Genomic DNA, 19,119 nt, shown 5'->3' on the forward strand with positions numbered 1-19,119 from the left:
GATGCAAGTACAAGTAGAAGCCAGGAGATAGATTTTTGTGCAATGACCAACAAACTGGTAAAGTTGCTACTTGTATGTAGCCTGTATGTTCGACCACCTGGTTATGTCTCGCACCTGTTCAGCCATATTGTAAGTCCTTCCAACGACTATACATGAGGAATAAGGTTTTGACTCACAATGTGGTCTAATGCATATGAATAGCAACTTGACCTTTTTGGTCATTGCACAAAATCTGTCTTGGCTCCTCTTGTGCTTCCTGTACCTCACTGCAGCTTCCTCTGAATCTTGTGCCACTTGGCTTTGATGCTGATGGAATGCACTAGTTTGAAGTGTAACCGTCATTCTGAGCATAAAAAACTTAATTCATAGTTCTGCTCCACGTGTCCCTGGGAATCATTCCTAAAACCATTTTGCCTCTCGGTCCTCATTAAGTACCCCTCTTGGCAACCAGGGTTTCCAGCTCTCAAAAAAAAACTACAATCGGCAAGATGGAGGGGCGGGACTTACTCCTGTCACCTCATCATAAGCCAGTGAACTTCGCTCGCTCTCTCGCGCATTCATTTTTTCCTATCAATATATTGTTTGTAAATAGCACGTAAGGGTTAATTAACCCCTCAAGGACACAGGGCTTTTCGGCTCATTTCTCGCTCTCCAACTTCAAAAATCCTTAACTTTTTCATTTTTACGTGTACAGACTTGTGTGAGGGCTTATTTTGTGCGTAACAAATTTTACTTTCCCGTAATGTTATTTATTTTAACATGCTGTGTACTGCGAAGCTGAAAAAAAATTCCAAATGTGGGCTCAGTTTTTACGACTTTCACTCTTCGCTCCAAATAACATGCCTACTTTATTCTTTGGTTCGGTGCGATCGCGGTGATACCAAATTTATTTAGGTTTTATTGTGTTTTAATACATTTTCAAAAATTAAACGAATGTGTACAAATAAGAAAAAAAAAATTTTGCCATCTTCTGACGCTAATAACTTTTTCATACTTTGGTGCACGGAGATGTGTGAGGGGTCATTTTTTGCAAAATGAGGCGACGTTTTCATTGCTACCATTTTGAGGTCTGCGACATTTTGATCATTTTTTATTTCATTTTTTTCAAGATGGACCTTAGTCTCGGAGTGTTAGGGGGTCCTGCTCGTGCTTTCCAATCGTAAACTTTATTGTTTCTATAGTCCATAGTGTCTCTCTGAAATTCTTTCTTTTTTGTCTGTGATGGTATTTTCTACATTAGCCAGTTTACTTTTAATGTCAGCAATAAGTCTCCATATTAACAGTAGGTTCACTCTCCTGTATTTTGTTTTTTCAAATTGTCAATCTGTGTCAATGTCCTTTAACCCCTTCTCGCCGTGGCCCTTTTTAGATTTTGCGTTTTCATTTTTCACTCCCCACATTCAAAAATCTAACTTTTTTATTTTTCCATGTACAGAGCTGTGTGATGGCTTATTTTCTGCGTAACAAATTTCACTTCAAAATGGTGGTATTTAATATTTCATGCCGTGTACCGGGAAGCGGGAAAAAAATTCCAAATGCAGTGAAATTGTTTAAAAAATTTTCTTGTGGGCTTGGATTTTACGGATTTCACTGTGCACCCCAAATGACGTCTACTTTATTCTTTGGGTCGGTACGATTACGGGGATACCAAATTTGTATAGGTTTTATAATGTTTTCATACATTTAAAAAAATTAAAACCTCCTGTACAAAATTGGGGGGATTTTGCCATCTTCTGGGGCTAATAACTTTTTCATACCGTATATGCCGGCGTATAAGACGACTGGGCGTATAAGACGACCCCCAACTTCTGCCCTAAAAATATAGAATTTGGTATATACTCGCTGTATAAGACTACCCCTCTCCCAAATGAAAAAAAGTCTGCTTAAAACTTTGCAAAACAAACAAGAGAGCAAGTGCCTGGTGATCATAACTGTAAGCTGCGATATTAATGAAGATCCGACATGCTTCTGTAAGTGCCGCCTGTGACCCCCAGCTCTGTGACGCCGACCGCTGTGACAGGGCGGCTGCATTGGCATACAGCGCGCCGCCCCGTCAGCGCGTACTAAGCCTCTTCTAATGACTGTGAGAGGCGGACTGCCGCGCATGCGCGGCGGTCCCAGGAAGCGGCTCTCTGCGCGCTGACGGGAAAAAAACACCTAACACAGTGCGGCCCCCCGTATATCCGGCGTATAAGACGACCCCCCACTGTAGCCATTATTTTAACCCCTTAACGCTGGAGCCACTTTTCACCTTCCTGACACAGCCCATTTTGTCAAATCTGCCCTGTGTCACTATAAATGGTTATAACTTCGGAACGCTTTAACATATACAAGTGATTTTAAAATTGTTTTCTCGTGACACATTGTACTTCATGTTAGTTGAAAAATGTTGGTGTTTTGTTTTGCATTTATTTATGAGAAAATCAGATGTTTGGTGAAAATTTGGAAAAATTCTTGATTTTCGAAATTCAAAATGTTCTACTTTTTCCATACATAGTCATAACCGCAAAAAAACGTAATAACTAACATTCACTAAATGTCTAATTTATGTGGACATGGTTTTTTATGCATACTCTTATATTTGTAGGATGTTATGGGCCTTTGAACGTTAGGTGCGATTTTTCACATTTTCATAAAAAACGCAAAATCCTGCTATTGAGGGACCTGCTCAGGTTTTAAATCACTTTGAGAGACCTAAATAAAAGTAAAACCCCATAAATTACCCCATTATAGAAACTACACCCCTCAACGTACGTAAAACAACTTTTATGAAGTTTATTAACCCTTTAATTATTTTACAGGGGTTAAAACAAAATCGGATACAATTTTGAAAGTAAACTTTTTTGGCTAAATGAATGTGTTTTTCAAAAAATTTACAAATTCTCAGTGGATTAAATACCAAAACGCTCCACAAAATTTGATACCCAATCCCTCCGCCGTATAACAATACCCCATATGGGGTGGTAACCTGCTGTATGGGCACACGCCAGGGCATCGGAGGGAAGCTGCGCCATTCAGAGCAGATTATGCATTGTCACTTTTTATTGGCTATACAATCTTTATTTTTTTGGCAATTTGGACATATAAGGGCTTATTTTTTGCGACATGATATTCACTTTACAAATAATTAATTTTCGTGGGTTATTAGCTTATTGAAGAGATTTTATTAACTCTTGAATGTATGGGTGAAAAGAAAATTGTCAATTTTGGTTTACTTTTTTTTTCGTATTTTTTGGGGGTCGTACACCGTACACTAAAAATACTATATTATCTTTATTCTATAGGTCCCTACCATTACGGTGATACCTCATTTATACAGTTTTTCATTTATTTTTACAATTTTACTGGATAAAAACTAATATAGAGGAAATCTCATTTGTTTTTGCATCGCCATCTTTTCGGAGACGTAACTTTAATATTTTTTGGTTGACAGAGCTAGTTTTGGGCTTATTTTTTACGAGTTGAGTTGTTCTTTTCAGTGGTACCATTTTGGCGCACATAACTTTTTTTGATCACTTTTTAGAACATTTTTGTGTAGAGATTTTATGAAAATTGTACATTTTTGGCGTTTTTTACGGGTTTTGTTTTTACGGCGTTCACCATGCGGGTCCAATAATGTTTCTGAGTTATTGTACGGATTATTACGGACGCGGCGATACCAAATATGTGGGGTTTTGGGCGATTTTGTGTTTTTTTCACTTTATTGCATGTGTATAGGGAATATTTGTGTTTAGGGGACTTTAACTTTATTTAATTCTTTTTATTAAAAAATGATTTTATGTAGTGTTTTTAACATTTTTTAATTAACTTTTACAGGTTAGCTTGAACAAGTCATCCACTGATCACTTGTTCAAGCTCTTCTTCACATTAGAAATCTCCGATCGCGGGTGTTAGAGGCGGGTGTCGGCTATAATATATAGCCGACACCCGCAGCTTCTGGCGCGGGCTCCGTTCTGGAGCCGGCGCCAGAAGCATGACGTACTATTACCGCATTTTGCGGGAACGCACCTCCCGTCATGCGGTAATAGTACGTCAAATGTCGGGAAGGGGTTAAGCGGTTAAAAAGTAGTCTTATACGCCAGTATATACAGTACTTTGGTGTATGGAGCTGTGGGTGGTGTCGTTTTTTGCAGATTTTGATGACGTTTACAATGTTATCATTTTTAGGACTGTACGACCTTTTGATCACTTTTTATAGAATTTTTAATTTTTTTTAAATGGCAAAAAAGTGCAATTTTCGACTTTGGGCGTGATTTTCTGTTATGGGGTTAAACACAGTGAAAAACCGTTATCATATTTTGATCGGGCATTTTTGGACGCGGCAATACCTAATGTGTTTATGATTTTTACTGTTTATTTATATCAATTCTAGGGAAAGGGGGGTGATTTGAATTTTTTTAGATTTTTTTTTTTTATAATTTTTTTCTTAACTTTTTTTATTTTTACTATTTTTCAGACTCCCTAGGGTACTTTAACCCTAGGGTGTCTGTACGATCCTATCATATACTGCCATACTACAGTATGGCAGTATATGGGGATTTTACTTCGTGAGACCCAAAGCTACCATGGCGACGGATCGCCGCTCCCCGTGGCGTCCTGCGCGCCGCCGTCTTTTTGAAGCGGTACCGGCACCGATCGCAGGTGTTACCGGTAAGCCTTTGCTGCAATATGCAGCAAAGACTTACCGGCTATGGAGAGGGCTCGGCCCGCGAGCCCTCTCCATGTACCGGGACCCGACATGTGACGTAATATTACGTCACATGTCGGTAAGGGGTTAATGTGTTATGCTCATGACTAACCAAGGCATTCCAATCACCCAGGTCGGGATTTTCTTGATCCGTAATCCAAGAGGGATCATCTGTTTTTCGATGTAAGTCCCACCTGATTCTTAGTTCACGTTCGTGGGGCTTGTATAGTTGTTCTTTGTAGGCTGTGGAGTCCTTAGACGGAATACACACCGGGTAATCTTCATTGAAAATAGCTGCTGCTTTGTTGCGGCGTTCAATGATTGTTTCTCCATTTGGTTGGCTTAAGTCCGGTGTATCCATCTACTTCACGTATGCCCGAAACAGATGATCGTCAAAACCAGAGGTCGCACTAACTTTTTTTTGGCAGAGTAAAAATACTCCTCTTGGCATTTCTGAGGAATATTTTTAGTCAAGGAAGAGTATGGAATTTGTAGTAATATGGGGAGTGCACTGGACTCCCATTATAACAGTGGCGTTGCTGTTTGGCTGGCAGACAGGGAGTCCTAGCATCATATTTCTCTATGATGCAATGACTACTGTCCAGTGCACTTTGCTCGTTCTATCCACCTTGCTGCCACTGGAAGTCGCTGTAGATTAGACAATTACTATGCGGCTATTCTGCGGTTAGCTTCCATTTGGTAATATGTTGCAAACACATCGTGCCTAAAGGATGACAAAACGCTTGTGAATTCTCATAATATGCATGTGCTTATTAAAAAAAAGCTTTAAAGGGGTTGTCTGAGTTTATTAAAAAATCTTCTGGTAGCCTGCGGGGTGCTGTAAAAAAAAAAAAAAAAAAAAAACTTCCTGCAGATCAGTTGTCCTACGCCGCTGTCCTTCAGTGCTGTGCAGTTTGTTTACAGAGGCAGGCACGCTGTGATCGGGCAACTTTCACCTGCCTAGCATGCCCACCTGTCCCAGTAGCTGATGCACATTGATGTTAATGCTGTATCATATTATCATAGTATCATAGTATATAAGGCTGGAAGGAGACGCAAGTCCATCAAGTCCAACCTTCAAGAATTAAATAAATGTTTTATCCCCATAACCCGTGATATTTTTTCTCTCCAGAAAGTCATCCAGGCCTCTCTTGAACATGTACATAGAGTCGGCCATAACAACCTCCTGCGGCAGAGAGTTCCATAGTCTCACTGCTCTTACAGTAAAGAACCTTTGTCTATGGTGATGGTAGAATCGCCTCTCCTCTAGGCGTAGAGGATGTCCCCTTGTCCTGGTCACAGGCCTAGGTATAAAAAGATCTTTGGAGAGATCCTTGTACTGTCCGTTCAGGTATTTGTACATTGTAATGAGGTCTCCCCTCAGTCGTCTTTTTTCTAAACTGAATAATCCCAAATTTTGTAATCTGTCAGTGTATTCTAATCCCCCCATTCCCCTAATAATCCTGGTTGCTCTCCTCTGCACCCGTTCCAGCTCTATTATATCCTTTTTATACATTGGTGCCCAAAACTGTACACAATATTCCATGTGTGGTCTGACCAGGGATTTGTATAAGGGCAAAACTATGTCTTTATCATGAGAATCTATTCCTCTCTTGATACATCCCATTATTTTATTTGCTTTAGCAGCAGCCGCCTGGCTCTGGTCACTAAAATTAAGTTTACCATCCACCAATACGCCCAAGTCCTTTTCAGCTTCAGTTTTACTAAGTAATTGACCGTTTAGAACATAATTATACTTTTTGTTTCCATGGCCCAAGTGCATAACTTTACATTTATCTACATTAAACCTCATCAACCATTTCTCTGCCCATCCCTCAAGCTTCCACAAATCCCTCTGTAATGCTAAACTATCGACCTCAGTATTTATTACTTTACACAGCTTAGTATCATCTGCAAATATTGAAACTTGACTGTGTAAACCCACTACAAGGTCATTAATAAAAATATTAAAAAGAAGTGGCCCCAATACTGACCCCTGTGGCACTCCACTGGTAACATCAACCCAATCTGAGAATGTGCCATTAATGACCACCCTCTGTTTTCTATCACTAAGCCAATTACTTACCCAGATACACAGATTTTCTCCTATTCCCAGCAGTCTCATTTTGTATACCAACCTTTTATGTGGCACGGTGTCAAATGCCTTTGAGAAGTCCAGATATACAACATCCACAGCGTCCCCCAGATCCAGTCTTGAACTTACCACCTCGTAGAAACCAATCAGATTAGTCTGACAGGACCGATCTCTCATAAACCCATGCTGACGCTGGGTTATAAGGTTGTGCACAGTGAGATACTCCAGGATAGCATCTCTAATAAACCCCTCAAATATTTTCCCCACCACAGCAGTTAGACTTACGGGTCTGTAGTTTCCAGGATTGCTATTTGATCCTTTTTTGTATATTGGTACCACATTTGCTATGCGCCATTCCTGTGGAACATAACCAGTCCTCAGTGAATCTTCAAATATTAAAAATAACGGTCTGTCTATCACGGTACATAATTCATGCAGAACCCGGGGGTGTATGCCATCTGGCCCCGGTGATTTATCTATCTTAGTGGTTGCGAGGCGGCGCCGTACCTCTTCCTGGGTTAAACCGTTGACATTATAAAAAGAATTAACATTATTCCTCATTGTGTCTTCCACCAGGGGATTTTCCTGGGTAAAGACAGTTGAGAAGGCGACATTCAGTAGATTGGCCCTTTCCTCATCTCCTTCCACCATGACCCCCATGTTATTTCTAAGGGGACCCACACTCTCTGTTTTTAGTTTCTTATCATTTATATACTTGAAAAATAATTTGGGATTATTTTAGCTCTCCCTGGCAATATTTCGCTCAGTCTCTATTTTTGCGGCCTTTATCTGCTTTTTACAGGATTTATTTTTCTCTCTATAATCCTGTAATGCCTCATCACTACCTTCACGTTTTAGCACCTTAAATGCTTTATCTTTCTCGCTTATTGCTTTCCTTACAAGACTAGTTAGCCACATAGGGTTTTTCTTGTTCCTTTTATGCTTTTTCCCATAAGGTATGTGTTTCTCACAGGACTTTTTCAGAATATATGAGAAAAAGTCCCATTTTTGGGGGGGGCTTTTGTCCTTGAGAGCATTATCCCAGTCTATGCCTTTAAGGTCTTCCCTTAGTTGCTGAAAATTTGCCCTCCTGAAGTTTAGAGTGTTGGTTGCCCCTTCACTAACGTGCTTAGTAAAGCGTAATACAAAATCAATGATATTATGATCACTATTCCCCAGGTTCCCCCCAACCTGTAGTTTTGATATCCTATCAGGTGTGTTGGTAAGGATAAGGTCCAGCAGTGCCCCCCCTCTTGTTGGCTCCAGGACTAGTTGCGACAGGTAATTGTCTTTTGTTGACAAGAACCTGCTACCTTTGAAGGACCTGCAGGTTTCTGCCCCCCAGTCAATATCTGGCTAATTGAAGTCCCCCATGATAAGTACTTCACCATGCTTTGAAGCCGCATCCATTTCACTTATCAGCATTTCCTCTGCTGCCTCCATTATATTTGGAGCCTTATAACAAACCCCTAGTAATATTTTATTATTCTTTTTCCCTCCTCTTATCTCCACCCATAGGGACTCCACATTTGCGTTACTGATGTCATCTCGCAGGACGGGCTTGAGGCAAGAGTTCACATATAAACAAACCCCTCCACCTTTTTTATTTATACGATCCTTTCTAAAAAGACTATAACCATCTATAGTAACAGCCCAGTCATAGCTACTGTCCAGCCATGTCTCGCTGATACCCACTATATCATATTTCCGTTCCAACATCAAGAGTTCCAGTTCCTCCATTTTGTTTGTGAGGCTTCTGGCATTTGTGTACATACACTTTATATGGTTTTCCCTGTCCCTATTCCTTTTGTCCTTATTCCCCAATCTCATTCCAGCCCCCCTTCCTCCCCCATGGACTATGACCCTTCCCAGCTCTCTATGTACACCGTCTATTTGCCCTGCACAAGTGTAATTGCCCTCCCCCCAGGTCTCTAGTTTAAACACTCCTCCAACCTTCTAGCCATTTTTTCCCCTAAAACAGCGGCCCCCTCCCCATTGAGGTGCAGCCCATCCCTACTGTAGAGCCTGTAGCCCACAGAAAAGTCATCCCAGTTCTCCATGAACCCAAACCCCTCCTTCCTACACCAACTTTTGAGCCACTTATTTACCTCCTTGATCTCCCGCTGCCTTTCTGGTGTGGCACGTGGTACAGGCAGTATTTCGGAGAAAATAACCTTTGAGGTCCTTGCCCTGAGCTTATGGCCTAAATCTCTGAAATCATTTTTAAGGACCTTCCACCTACCTGTTACTTTGTCATTAGTGCCAATGTGGACCATGACCGCTGGTTCCTCACCAGCCCCTCCCAGTAATCCGTCAACCCGATCCGCAACATGCCGAACCCGAGCACCCGGCAAACAACACACTGTTCGGTATGCACGGTCTTTGTGACAGATTGCCCTGTGTGTTCCCCTAATAATGGAATCTCCCACTACCAGCACCTGTCTGACTTTGCCTTTGCTCCCATTACCCTTCTTACTGGAGCAGACATTCCCCTGGTTGCTAGCGGCCACGTCTTTCTGCAGCATTGCTACCCCAGAGCTGATATCCCCCTCATCCACCAGCCTGGCAAACTTATTGGGGTGCACCAGATCAGGACTAGACTCTCTACAACTCTTCCCTCTACCCCGCCTTCTACATGTTACCCAACTAGCTGCCCCCTCATTCTGCACCTCCATACTTCCCTCCCCACACCCATCTTCCCCAGAGAGTTTGTGCTCCAGGAGCAGCAAACTTCGTTCCATATTATCAATTGCCCGCAGCCTTGAAACTTGCTCATTTAGATCCAGAATCTGGGCTTCCAGATGAGCAATTTTCACACACCCCACACAGCAGTATTCCCCCTCGAACGGCTGTTCAAGGAAAGCATACATGGCACAGGATGTACACCGTGTAGCAATGCCACTTATGGAGTCCATAATTCTAATGGGGATTACAATATAAATATGCACAGAAAGAAGAATTTACAGTCAAAGTAACACAAAACACAGAAGTTACCTACTAAAGCCCCTCAAACTTAAGTCCCTTAAACCCAAGTCACACTTATGACACTGCACACACTTGGGATCAGTGCACACTCGCTGCCAAGCTCACACACTCGCTTTGCTAATGCTTTTTTTTAAAGTTATCGGCCACAAAAATCTGCAGAGCTCACTGCACAAGATCTGGCTGCAAACCACCTTGGACAGGGGATGGGCGGACATTCCAGGCGGGCGGAAGATGCCGGATTGGAGCGTGCCTGCCTCTGTAAACAAACAGGCACGGCACTGATGGACGGCATTAAGTCAATGATCCTTAACATATAAAAACGTGGTCACTCTTCTAACAATGCACATGTGTTTTGCTTGAAGCATTTGCAATTCGTATTCAAGTACAACGCACCATGTAAATACAACTTAAGGGTACTTTCACATGAATTTGTGCTATGCCCATGTCAGAACCAGCATATGTTCTGCTGGAGAAGTGTGGTGCTCACTCCTCCCCTGTCCATAGGGATGCTGGGCTGTAATTATCTTTTTCCCATGCACACTATGGTCAAGTGGCACATATTTTGCAACTGGATATGTCCCCACAATGTTCGTGTTCAAGGGGCCTAAAATTTAAAAATGGCACTACTCAAGATTCAAGGTCTATGAGCAGCTAAAAAGCTGCACATGGGAATAAACACATTTTTCACCTTGAATCTTGGAGTGCTGCCATTTTTTTTACTTTTACCTTGTCAAGGTTCTGGAATTTGCACCAAAGTCCTCCTGCTACAAGTGTTGCTCTTTTCTGTACTTTATATACATGATATAACACTTCCATATATAACCTGGGCAGCAGGCTGGTCTTGCACTGATGTGACTACTCGCTCACTCACATTTTAGCCCTTGGTCACAAGCCTCCAGTTCCCTGGTTGACCTGGGGCCACATTTTCCTCTGGGTCAGCTCCAGCCTTTGATATGTGCAACAACGATGGTGCAGTGACATCGGCACGTGTGGTGGGTGTGGCTTCTGGTAGCCCCGCCCACTTTGACCCGGCCTAAGAGAAACAGCATCAGGTTAGGGAGGGGGTGTGTCCAGGTGCTGCACGGCTCAGGCTCACACACATACAACAGCTCATCCATCTCCTCTCAGCCCCTGTGTAAAGTCAGGGGCTGCAGCAGCCGTTCTGCTATGCCTTGCCGTCCTCACTTGTCCCAAATAAGGTGAAAAGTCAGTGCACGGGGCAGTTTTCAAGGAGTAATACTGCATTTAGTAGCGTCTATGACGCTTCTAGAGGGGTTAATGCAACCTCTGGTCAAAACCAATGTTTGTAGCTCTTGCACAAGTTATCAAAGGTGAAGACGTGGAGCAGGAGCACAACTATGCCTTAAGAAATACAATGAAAGTTCGTGTCAGCTATACTCGCTCTGCTACCACTGCTGCTTCTTTTTTAAAAATTGCATCGCTGGAGCAATTGCGTTTAGTTCTAATGAATTCTCCAGAAGGTATATATGGAGGTGACATGTTTCGGGTAACATGAGGTAGATAATAAAATAGAGTTGCCTGCAGTGGGCTTCCTGTATGGTGTAACTACAATATTGCTGTTCTCTATTTGTAAGTTAACATCCAAGAATGTGATGCTAGGATTCCCAAAATCCATGTGTAAATCTAAGGTTTATTTCATTGTTGTTGATCCTGAAAGGTACAGACGGAACCCTGGCAAATCCAAATGAGAGAATTTATGAATCTCCCCATCCATATTTAATATTCTATGCCATATACTGGGAAGCAGGGAAAATATCTGAATGCAGTGAAAATAAAATCCAAGCCCACAAGAAGTGGCGCAAATGTGTTTCATGTCCTTCACTGTGCGCCCCAAATGACTGGTTCGTCTTCATTCATTGGGTCCGTACAATCGCGGGCATAATAAATTTGTATAGGTTTTATGTTTTCATACATGTACAATAATTAACCTCCTGTACAAAAAAATTATTCATGTTAGTCTTCTGGCGCTAATAATTTTTTCATACCTTGGTGTACAGAGCTGTGGGTGGTGTAATTTTTTTCGACTTTTGATGACGTTTTCAATCTGTCCAAGATGGCGGTGCCCACGTTAACATTCAAAGGGTTTACACCCGCGATCAGGGCTAGCACCATTCGCAGGTGTTAGCGAATGGGTGTTTCATTGTGAAGCAAATATCTGGTGAGTTTGCAGATGTTTTTGCATTTCCCTTTTTCATAAAGTTTCTATGTTCTCTCCATGTTTGCATGGGTTTCCTCCTGAATACCCCCATGCTCCAAAACTGGTAGGTTTATTAGATTGTGAGCCCCTTTGTGGATAGGGACCAAATTGTCAAACTGTGCAGCGTTACGTAATCCATGTGCGCTATATAAATTATTTTTTTATTATTATTTTTTTTTATTCATTAAACATAAAAGGCATGGGGCTTGGCCTAGCTGCGGATGTGAGGGGACGCAGGGTGCCGGAGCTCCACCATTTGAAACCTCCAGCTATCAGTTAAACTCACTAGCGGCTGTTGAATTATGGGGGACTTGCCTCCCTGGATATCGGGGATACAATCCCATACTGGGTGGCGCAGTACGACGAGCCCCAAACACCTGTGAGTGAGAGAGAAGCCGATGGAAAACGGCTCAAAAGATAGTGGCCGTCACGTGGTAGGCAGCCGCGCGTATAGGTTGTTGCGGCTGGACACCGCTGCTAAGCTAGGCAGCTTTGCTCGGGCTGGAACGGCACCAGGGCCCAGATATGCCGTGTTGAACACCATGCAGTCTGGGGGAGCGGAAGACTGTGACACAGAAGAGAGCGAGAGAGGGCCTGGATACTGTGCAGCCCCAAGGGTCCCAGACAGTAGAAGTAGGTCCAAAAGAGAAGGCTGCAATTTCAAGATATTAAAGGAAACCTACCATTTCAAATGGTAGGTGTAAACTGTAAACACCGAGCATCAGCTCAGGGTGAGCTGGTGCCGGTGCTTAGTTTCGTTAGTGTTAAAACCGCTGTATCGCGGTTTTAACACTTTTTAAACTTTATAGCAGAAACTGCTTCGGCGCTGCGTGCGCACGGTCGCATGGTAGGTTTCCTTTAAGAGATGTTTAGGCACCTTGGATGGCTCTCACTCGATATACCCAGCTTTGGGGTCCACCCATTCCTTTGACAACCGAAGAGCTGCCTTGCAGTGGTTGGATGGCAATGAAGGTCTGTTGTGGGGACATCAGCACTATGCGCCTGGTGAAGATTGATGTCACAACTGGGACTTTTTTGTTTTCTGCAGGATAGGTTTCAGGAATGTGTAGGATGTTTATTGTATGCATATGTGTTGGTGGGATTATTGGGGGAGGTAGCCTTTATAACAAGAAAGGGGAGGTGCTTAGGCAATGCAGGGTTATGTACTCCTGTGTGGTAGCGGAGGAGAGGATAAGCGATTTTATTACAAACAAATTTATATACCTTTTGCTGTGCATGTTTTCTACATTGAGTGAAATTGAAGCAGTGTGAAGGCCGCTGGCGGCCCAAAGCCCCTTGGGAATGTGGGTTTCTCATCTCCTGGGTGGGCTGCACTATAACCCTGCACTATGGCCCTAACCCTCTACGGAGGGGAGGTTTACTGTTTTCTTTGTTGGGGGGTGGGGGAGGGAGGTCCTGCCTTGGGTGTCCTGGTTCACGTACTTTTGCATGGTCGTGTGTAAGAGTGAATGCCAAGCTCAATAATAACTCTTAATATGGGAGTCAGTTAAATGTATGTCCTAGAACAGTGGTGGCGAACCTATGGCACAGGTGCCAGAGGCGGCACTCAGAGCCCTTTCTGTTGGCACCCAGGCCATCGCCCTGGCACACCGAACCGGACTCAAAGAATCTTCCTACAGTTCCAAGCAACTTAAAAGATGCTGCTTTCAGTCATATTTTGATACTTACTTCGCTACTTGGGACTGTAGGAAGAGGGAGAATGTATAGACAGGGCTGAATTACCTTTGGAAGACTTCCTGCTGGCCCCACGATTCTCTGTGTACTGAGGGACTGAAGCTTAAATGATGTAAAATTTCCATCTTTCTACTGTGCTGGTGCCCTCAGGAGGCCAATATGATTGAAAGTTGTTGAAGAACAGGGAGCAATAAGTTACTGCTTTAATTTTTGGTTGGCACCTCGCTATAAATAAGGGGGGTTCTGGGTTGTTTTTTGGGCACTCGGCCACTAAAAGGTTCGCCATCACTGTCCTAGAACGTACAGTGCTGGAGCAATGCTAGGAAGTGTTGTTCAATTGCATAAAAGACCATTCTGCTTCCATGGTACGGTTGCAGGAGACACCTCTCACGAAGGAGACGGTGCAAGGGCTTCATAGAGCGTGGGTTGGGCATAGTTTTCATGTTTGGCATACCTCTTATTTTAGGGGAGTTAGTTTGTTAATAGGTCAATACCATTTATATACCATTCATCTTTTTCAGATACGGGGTGGTTGATATGTCGAGGTTCACTGCAAGTTGTATTCGTGGGATTGTTAGTCGTCCTGTATATTCCTCCTCCGTATTCTAGCACAACCTTAAAGGGGTTTTTTCGTCTGGGCATTCACATTCAGTTTCATTGATCTGCCATAAATAAACATTTCTTCGATTTAGATGTTTAAAAAAAAAATGTTCCTGTGTGAAAATAATTCCTCATAAATGTAGTGATATGGTCCCTTAGAAACAAGACTGTGTCCCTGGATACAACCACCTCTGATGGAGGGATTGCACAAAGAAACAAGTTTTTGTATATGAAATGCCCAGGAGTTACTGCATGTCCTACAGCCGTCCTGTGGTAATGATCGCTCAATCTAGGAGGTCAGGCAGGGCTCAATAGCTCATGTCTGGCCACTGCGGCCAGAGTGTGGGGTGGTCGTAACCGAGCAAGCTATCTCGTTTCTAAGGGACAACATGGCTACATTTATGAGAAATTATCTTCACACAGGAACATTTTTTTAATAACCTCCAATTGAAGAAATGTATGTATATCGCAGATTAATGAAACTGAATGTGAATGCCCAGATGAGAATACCCCTTTAAGGGATTTGTTGACATGTTTGTCCGCTTTACCTGAGGTCCCACTGCTTATAAAGGGTGATTTTTAATATGGTATTAGATGAACGGGTGGATAGATTCCCAAATGACTGAGGCAGACGAGGGGGTGGGCTTAAATTTCTGGGACGTTGGTTTTCAAAAATGGGTATGCATGACATATGGAGAGAACGTTATGTAGGAATACGTCAATACTCTTGTCTCCTCCAGCTACGTATAAATGTCCCTTATTGACATGATGTTGGGCTCTTCAAGTATGTTGCCTAGAGTCCAGGAAGTTTCCTATCTTCCACTGAGGTTGTTAGAGCACTCCAAAATGTTAAGATACAATGTGGAGGGTTGGAGGGGGATGGTAGACTTGGCGCCTGAATACGTTCTGGTTGCAATTGATTGGGTAAGTGTGAAAGACAGATTACGTCAGTTTCTAGAATTCATTCAGGATTCGGTATCTAACAGAATTTTATGGGATGCAATGAAGATGCAGTTGAGGGAAATATTTAAGGGTGAGATCAAGAAAGTTAAGACTAGATCCAGACTTGCAGGCCAGGGTTATGGAGAGTGAAGAGTATCATGTCTGTCATAATACACAACATACATAGAGACAATGGGTGGAGGCACAGAAACAGTTGAATAAACAGTTGGAACGCTGACAATAGGATGGACTTAAAAGAACACCTATGCAGAGTGGGAGCAGACGGGAAGGCTATTGGTTAGAATGGCTCAGGCACGGAAAGAGCGGTCCTATTTGTATGCGGCGGGGGGGTGGGGGTGAGAGGGGGCTTCATAAAAGACACTAGGGTGATTGTGGATGTTTTTGAAAATTTCTATAAAACCTTGTACTTCTAGGGCGACTTATGGAGAGGAGGAGCTGGAGACTAATCTGAGTAGGATAAATATGCCCATTTAAGTTTCAGAAGAAAAGCACAGATTGGACACTCCGATAACTTTAGAGGAAGTGGCAGTGGCAAATGAGAAGGCTCCAGGGGAAGATAGGATTCCAATTCCTCTATACAAGGCATACGGAGATGTCCTTCTACCATTGTGGCAGGAAACCTCGGAGAGTTGAGTGGGTGCCTTCCACAATGAAGCTAGTATTGTTCTTTTGCTAAAGGAGGGGAGAGATGCACTACTGCCTGATTCATATAGGCCAGTTTCTTTGCTCACAACAGATATTAAAATATTGGCCAAAGTTCTGGCCACGAGGTTGGGATCAGTAGTAGATACAGTTGTGCATAGTGACCAATCTGGTTTCATTCCTTCTAAATCTACGGCTATAAATATTAAAGGCTTTACTTAAATCTATAGGCAAATATGGAGGATCCGGAGGAGACTGCAGTGGTCTCTTTGGATGCTACTAAGGCCTTTATTAGTATTGAGTGGGGTTATCTATGGACCATGTTGAGGAAACTGGCGTTTGGGCCAAATTTTATCCGGTGGGTTCAGCTTCTGTATAGGGCACCATTAGCTAATGGCGGGGTGAATGGGACAACGTTGCACAAGTTCAGTCTAGATCGGGGCACGCGGCAAGGCTGCCCTCTATCGCTGCTATTATTCGCCTTGGGTATTGAACCGCTAGAATGTATGTTAAGGCAAAATTCAAACATGCAGGGGTCCGGTATAGAGGGTGGGAGGAAAGTCTCTCTATACGCGGACAATTTTCTTTTTTGTTTCTGGAAAGTACAGCGGTCTCTTCCATTGGCGATGGGCCTTTGGAACCATTTCTAGATTTGGAACCTACTGTGTTCCGAATTAATTGGTCGAAATCTGCAATGCTGCCGCTGTCCTCAACAGGCTGTTCTCGGATGCAGGGAAGGAATATCCCGGTGGTTGAGACATTTTAAATATCTGGGCCTGCAGATAACATGCGATCCAAATTCAGGTCAAACCTCAGAAACCTTTCTAGTCAACGGACATTCGCCACAGGATTTTTGATTTGGAATAAGCTACCCATTTCAGCGTTGGGACGCGCAAACTTGGTAAAGTTATGGATTCCAAAGTTATGGTTTAGGGAATTGCACGGTCTGTTTTTTGGGATCTGGTATGGAAAAGAGGGCTTCCCAAGATTCGGTTAGAGAAATTGCAGTTACCTAAAGATAAGTGCGGCTGGCCATTCCAAATGTATGGGCGTATTTTTTGGCCGCACAGTGTCGGCAGTTTGTAGGCTGGGCAGTACCAGAGTAGGGAACATGGTGCCCGAGGGTGCCGAGACATTTTGTTGAACAACTGTCACCGGTTGAAGCCTTGGAAGCTGGTGTGTTCTGGGCAGGCTGGCTAGTCCCTGGCCCACTTTTGCATTGATGCAATAGAGCAGTGATGGCTAACCTATGGCACTGGTGCCAGAGGTGGCACTTGGAGCCCTTTCTGTGGGCACTCAGGCCATCACCAGAGATGACTCCCGGTATCTTCCTGCAGTCCCAGACAGCCCAGGACTTGCTGTGCACGGAGCTATTTAAAATTAACAGCTCAACCTGGGACTATTTTCTGCTTTATTGGTGTCCTCAGGGTGCTGGTATCAATGAAAACTGTGACAGAGAAGGAAGTATAAATCACAAATTAAATTTCTGTGTTGGCACTTTGTGATAAATAAGCGGGTCTTTGTTGAAGTTTGGGCACTCGGTCTCTAAAAGGTTTGCCATCACTGCAATAGAGGATTGTTCCTGTTTTGCCTGTGTATTATCCTTGTATCAAAAATATGTAACATTAACATTTATTGAAAATTCACAATAAATGACAAGTCTGTGCATTCATTATTTAACTGATTTAAAAAAAAACATAAGGCATCATTTACAAGGGGTTAATATTCTGTCTAGTGTATTAAAAAACTTGCAAAGACAGCCCTGAGAATTTCCGATTTGATAAGAAAGCAATCTATGCCTTAGCTTCATATTGCTGCAAAATGTAGAAATATTGTTCACTTTAGTTATATTAAGACTGTTGCCCATGCTTCACAACAAAATTTCATTTGTCATATTTATGTAATTGGGAATAAATATTTCACTATAAAATTATAAATTTAACATAATTAAAGGGGTATTCCCATCTGGGCATTTACATTTAATTGGATTCATTTGCTGAATGTAAACATTTCTTCAATTGGATGTTATTAAAAAAAATGTTCCTATGTGAAGATAATTTCTCATAAATGTAGTCATATTGTCCCTTAGAAACGAGATGGCTTCCCCGGATACGGCCACCTCTGCTGGAGTGATTGCACAAAAAACAAAAGGTTTTTGTTTATGAAATGTCCGGGAGTTACTGTATAATACTACAGCCATCCTGTGGTAATGATTGCTGAATGCAGGTGGTAAGGCAGGGCTCAATAGCGCATGCCTGGCCACCGCTGCCTAAATGTGAGGAAGTCATCTCGTTTCTAAGGGACAACATAGCTGCATTTATGAGAAATATCTTCACACAGGAACTTGAACTTTTTTGTTTTAATAACCTCCAATTGAAGAAATGTTTACATATGGCAAATGAATTCAATTAAATGTAAATGCCCAGATGGGAATACCCCTCTAACACATGTGAGTAATCACAAAAACAATATGTAACCATTGTAACCATTTTGCTACTTTTCTGAAATGTAACAACTGACATGCAGGATGTATTTTCATTAAAATGAAAATAACTCATAACTCAATTTTATGCTTGGGAGTCACGACATGAGGAACTATAAAGGGTTACAACATTGGGAAGGTTGAGAACCAGTGACCCAGAGAAAAGATGGTTCTACCGTTTATATATAAGGAGTCTTTTTTTATTGTAAGATCACGAAGACCTTGGAGTTTGCTGCCACATGTTACTTTTTAAATGTCTGACATCCTGGATGTCTTTCAAAAGGAAACATGACATTTTTTGGGAAAGTGTGGTAGGCTTGATGATAGTCAGAATTAATCTCAGGACTATCTGTAAAGTTGAAAAGGACATGTTTCCTTTCTATGTAGACCAATTGTTATTTGACTTTATTTTTTTTTCTTCTACAAACACTGCTGAACATTGCTTGACCGAATTCATCATTGAAAATTTGGTTTCATATTTTGTTGCAGCTGCTGATGAAGAAGCATTTGAAGAAAATTCTGAGGAATATATCCGCAGGGATCTGGAAGGATCTGGTAAGAGACTTCTATTGTGTAGAGATTTTTGTATGTTGTCAGTTATTACCTGTATAAGGGCGTAAATACACAGCTGTGGTTGGTCCATAAAGGACCTTGCAGTGTCTTCTTCCATTGAGCATCCACACTTCTTTGCATGATGCAAAATAGGGACTATAAAAACAGTTATCCATGCTGATCTATACATATTCATACCG

General features: G+C 42.4%; 1 protein-coding gene across 1 annotated transcript in view; it reads left to right on the forward strand.

Annotated features, from left to right (window-relative positions):
• Nucleotides 1-19,119, forward strand: part of CSE1L (chromosome segregation 1 like) — a 245,821-nt gene that overhangs the window by 23,596 nt on the left and 203,106 nt on the right. The window contains exon 4 of the mRNA XM_072110531.1: nucleotides 18,857-18,922. Coding sequence (XP_071966632.1) covers nucleotides 18,857-18,922 — 66 coding nt within the window. The remainder of the gene's footprint in view (nucleotides 1-18,856; nucleotides 18,923-19,119) is intronic.

The sequence above is a fragment of the Engystomops pustulosus genome, chromosome 6, assembly GCF_040894005.1.
Source record: "Engystomops pustulosus chromosome 6, aEngPut4.maternal, whole genome shotgun sequence".
Taxonomy (NCBI): Eukaryota; Metazoa; Chordata; class Amphibia; order Anura; family Leptodactylidae; genus Engystomops; species Engystomops pustulosus.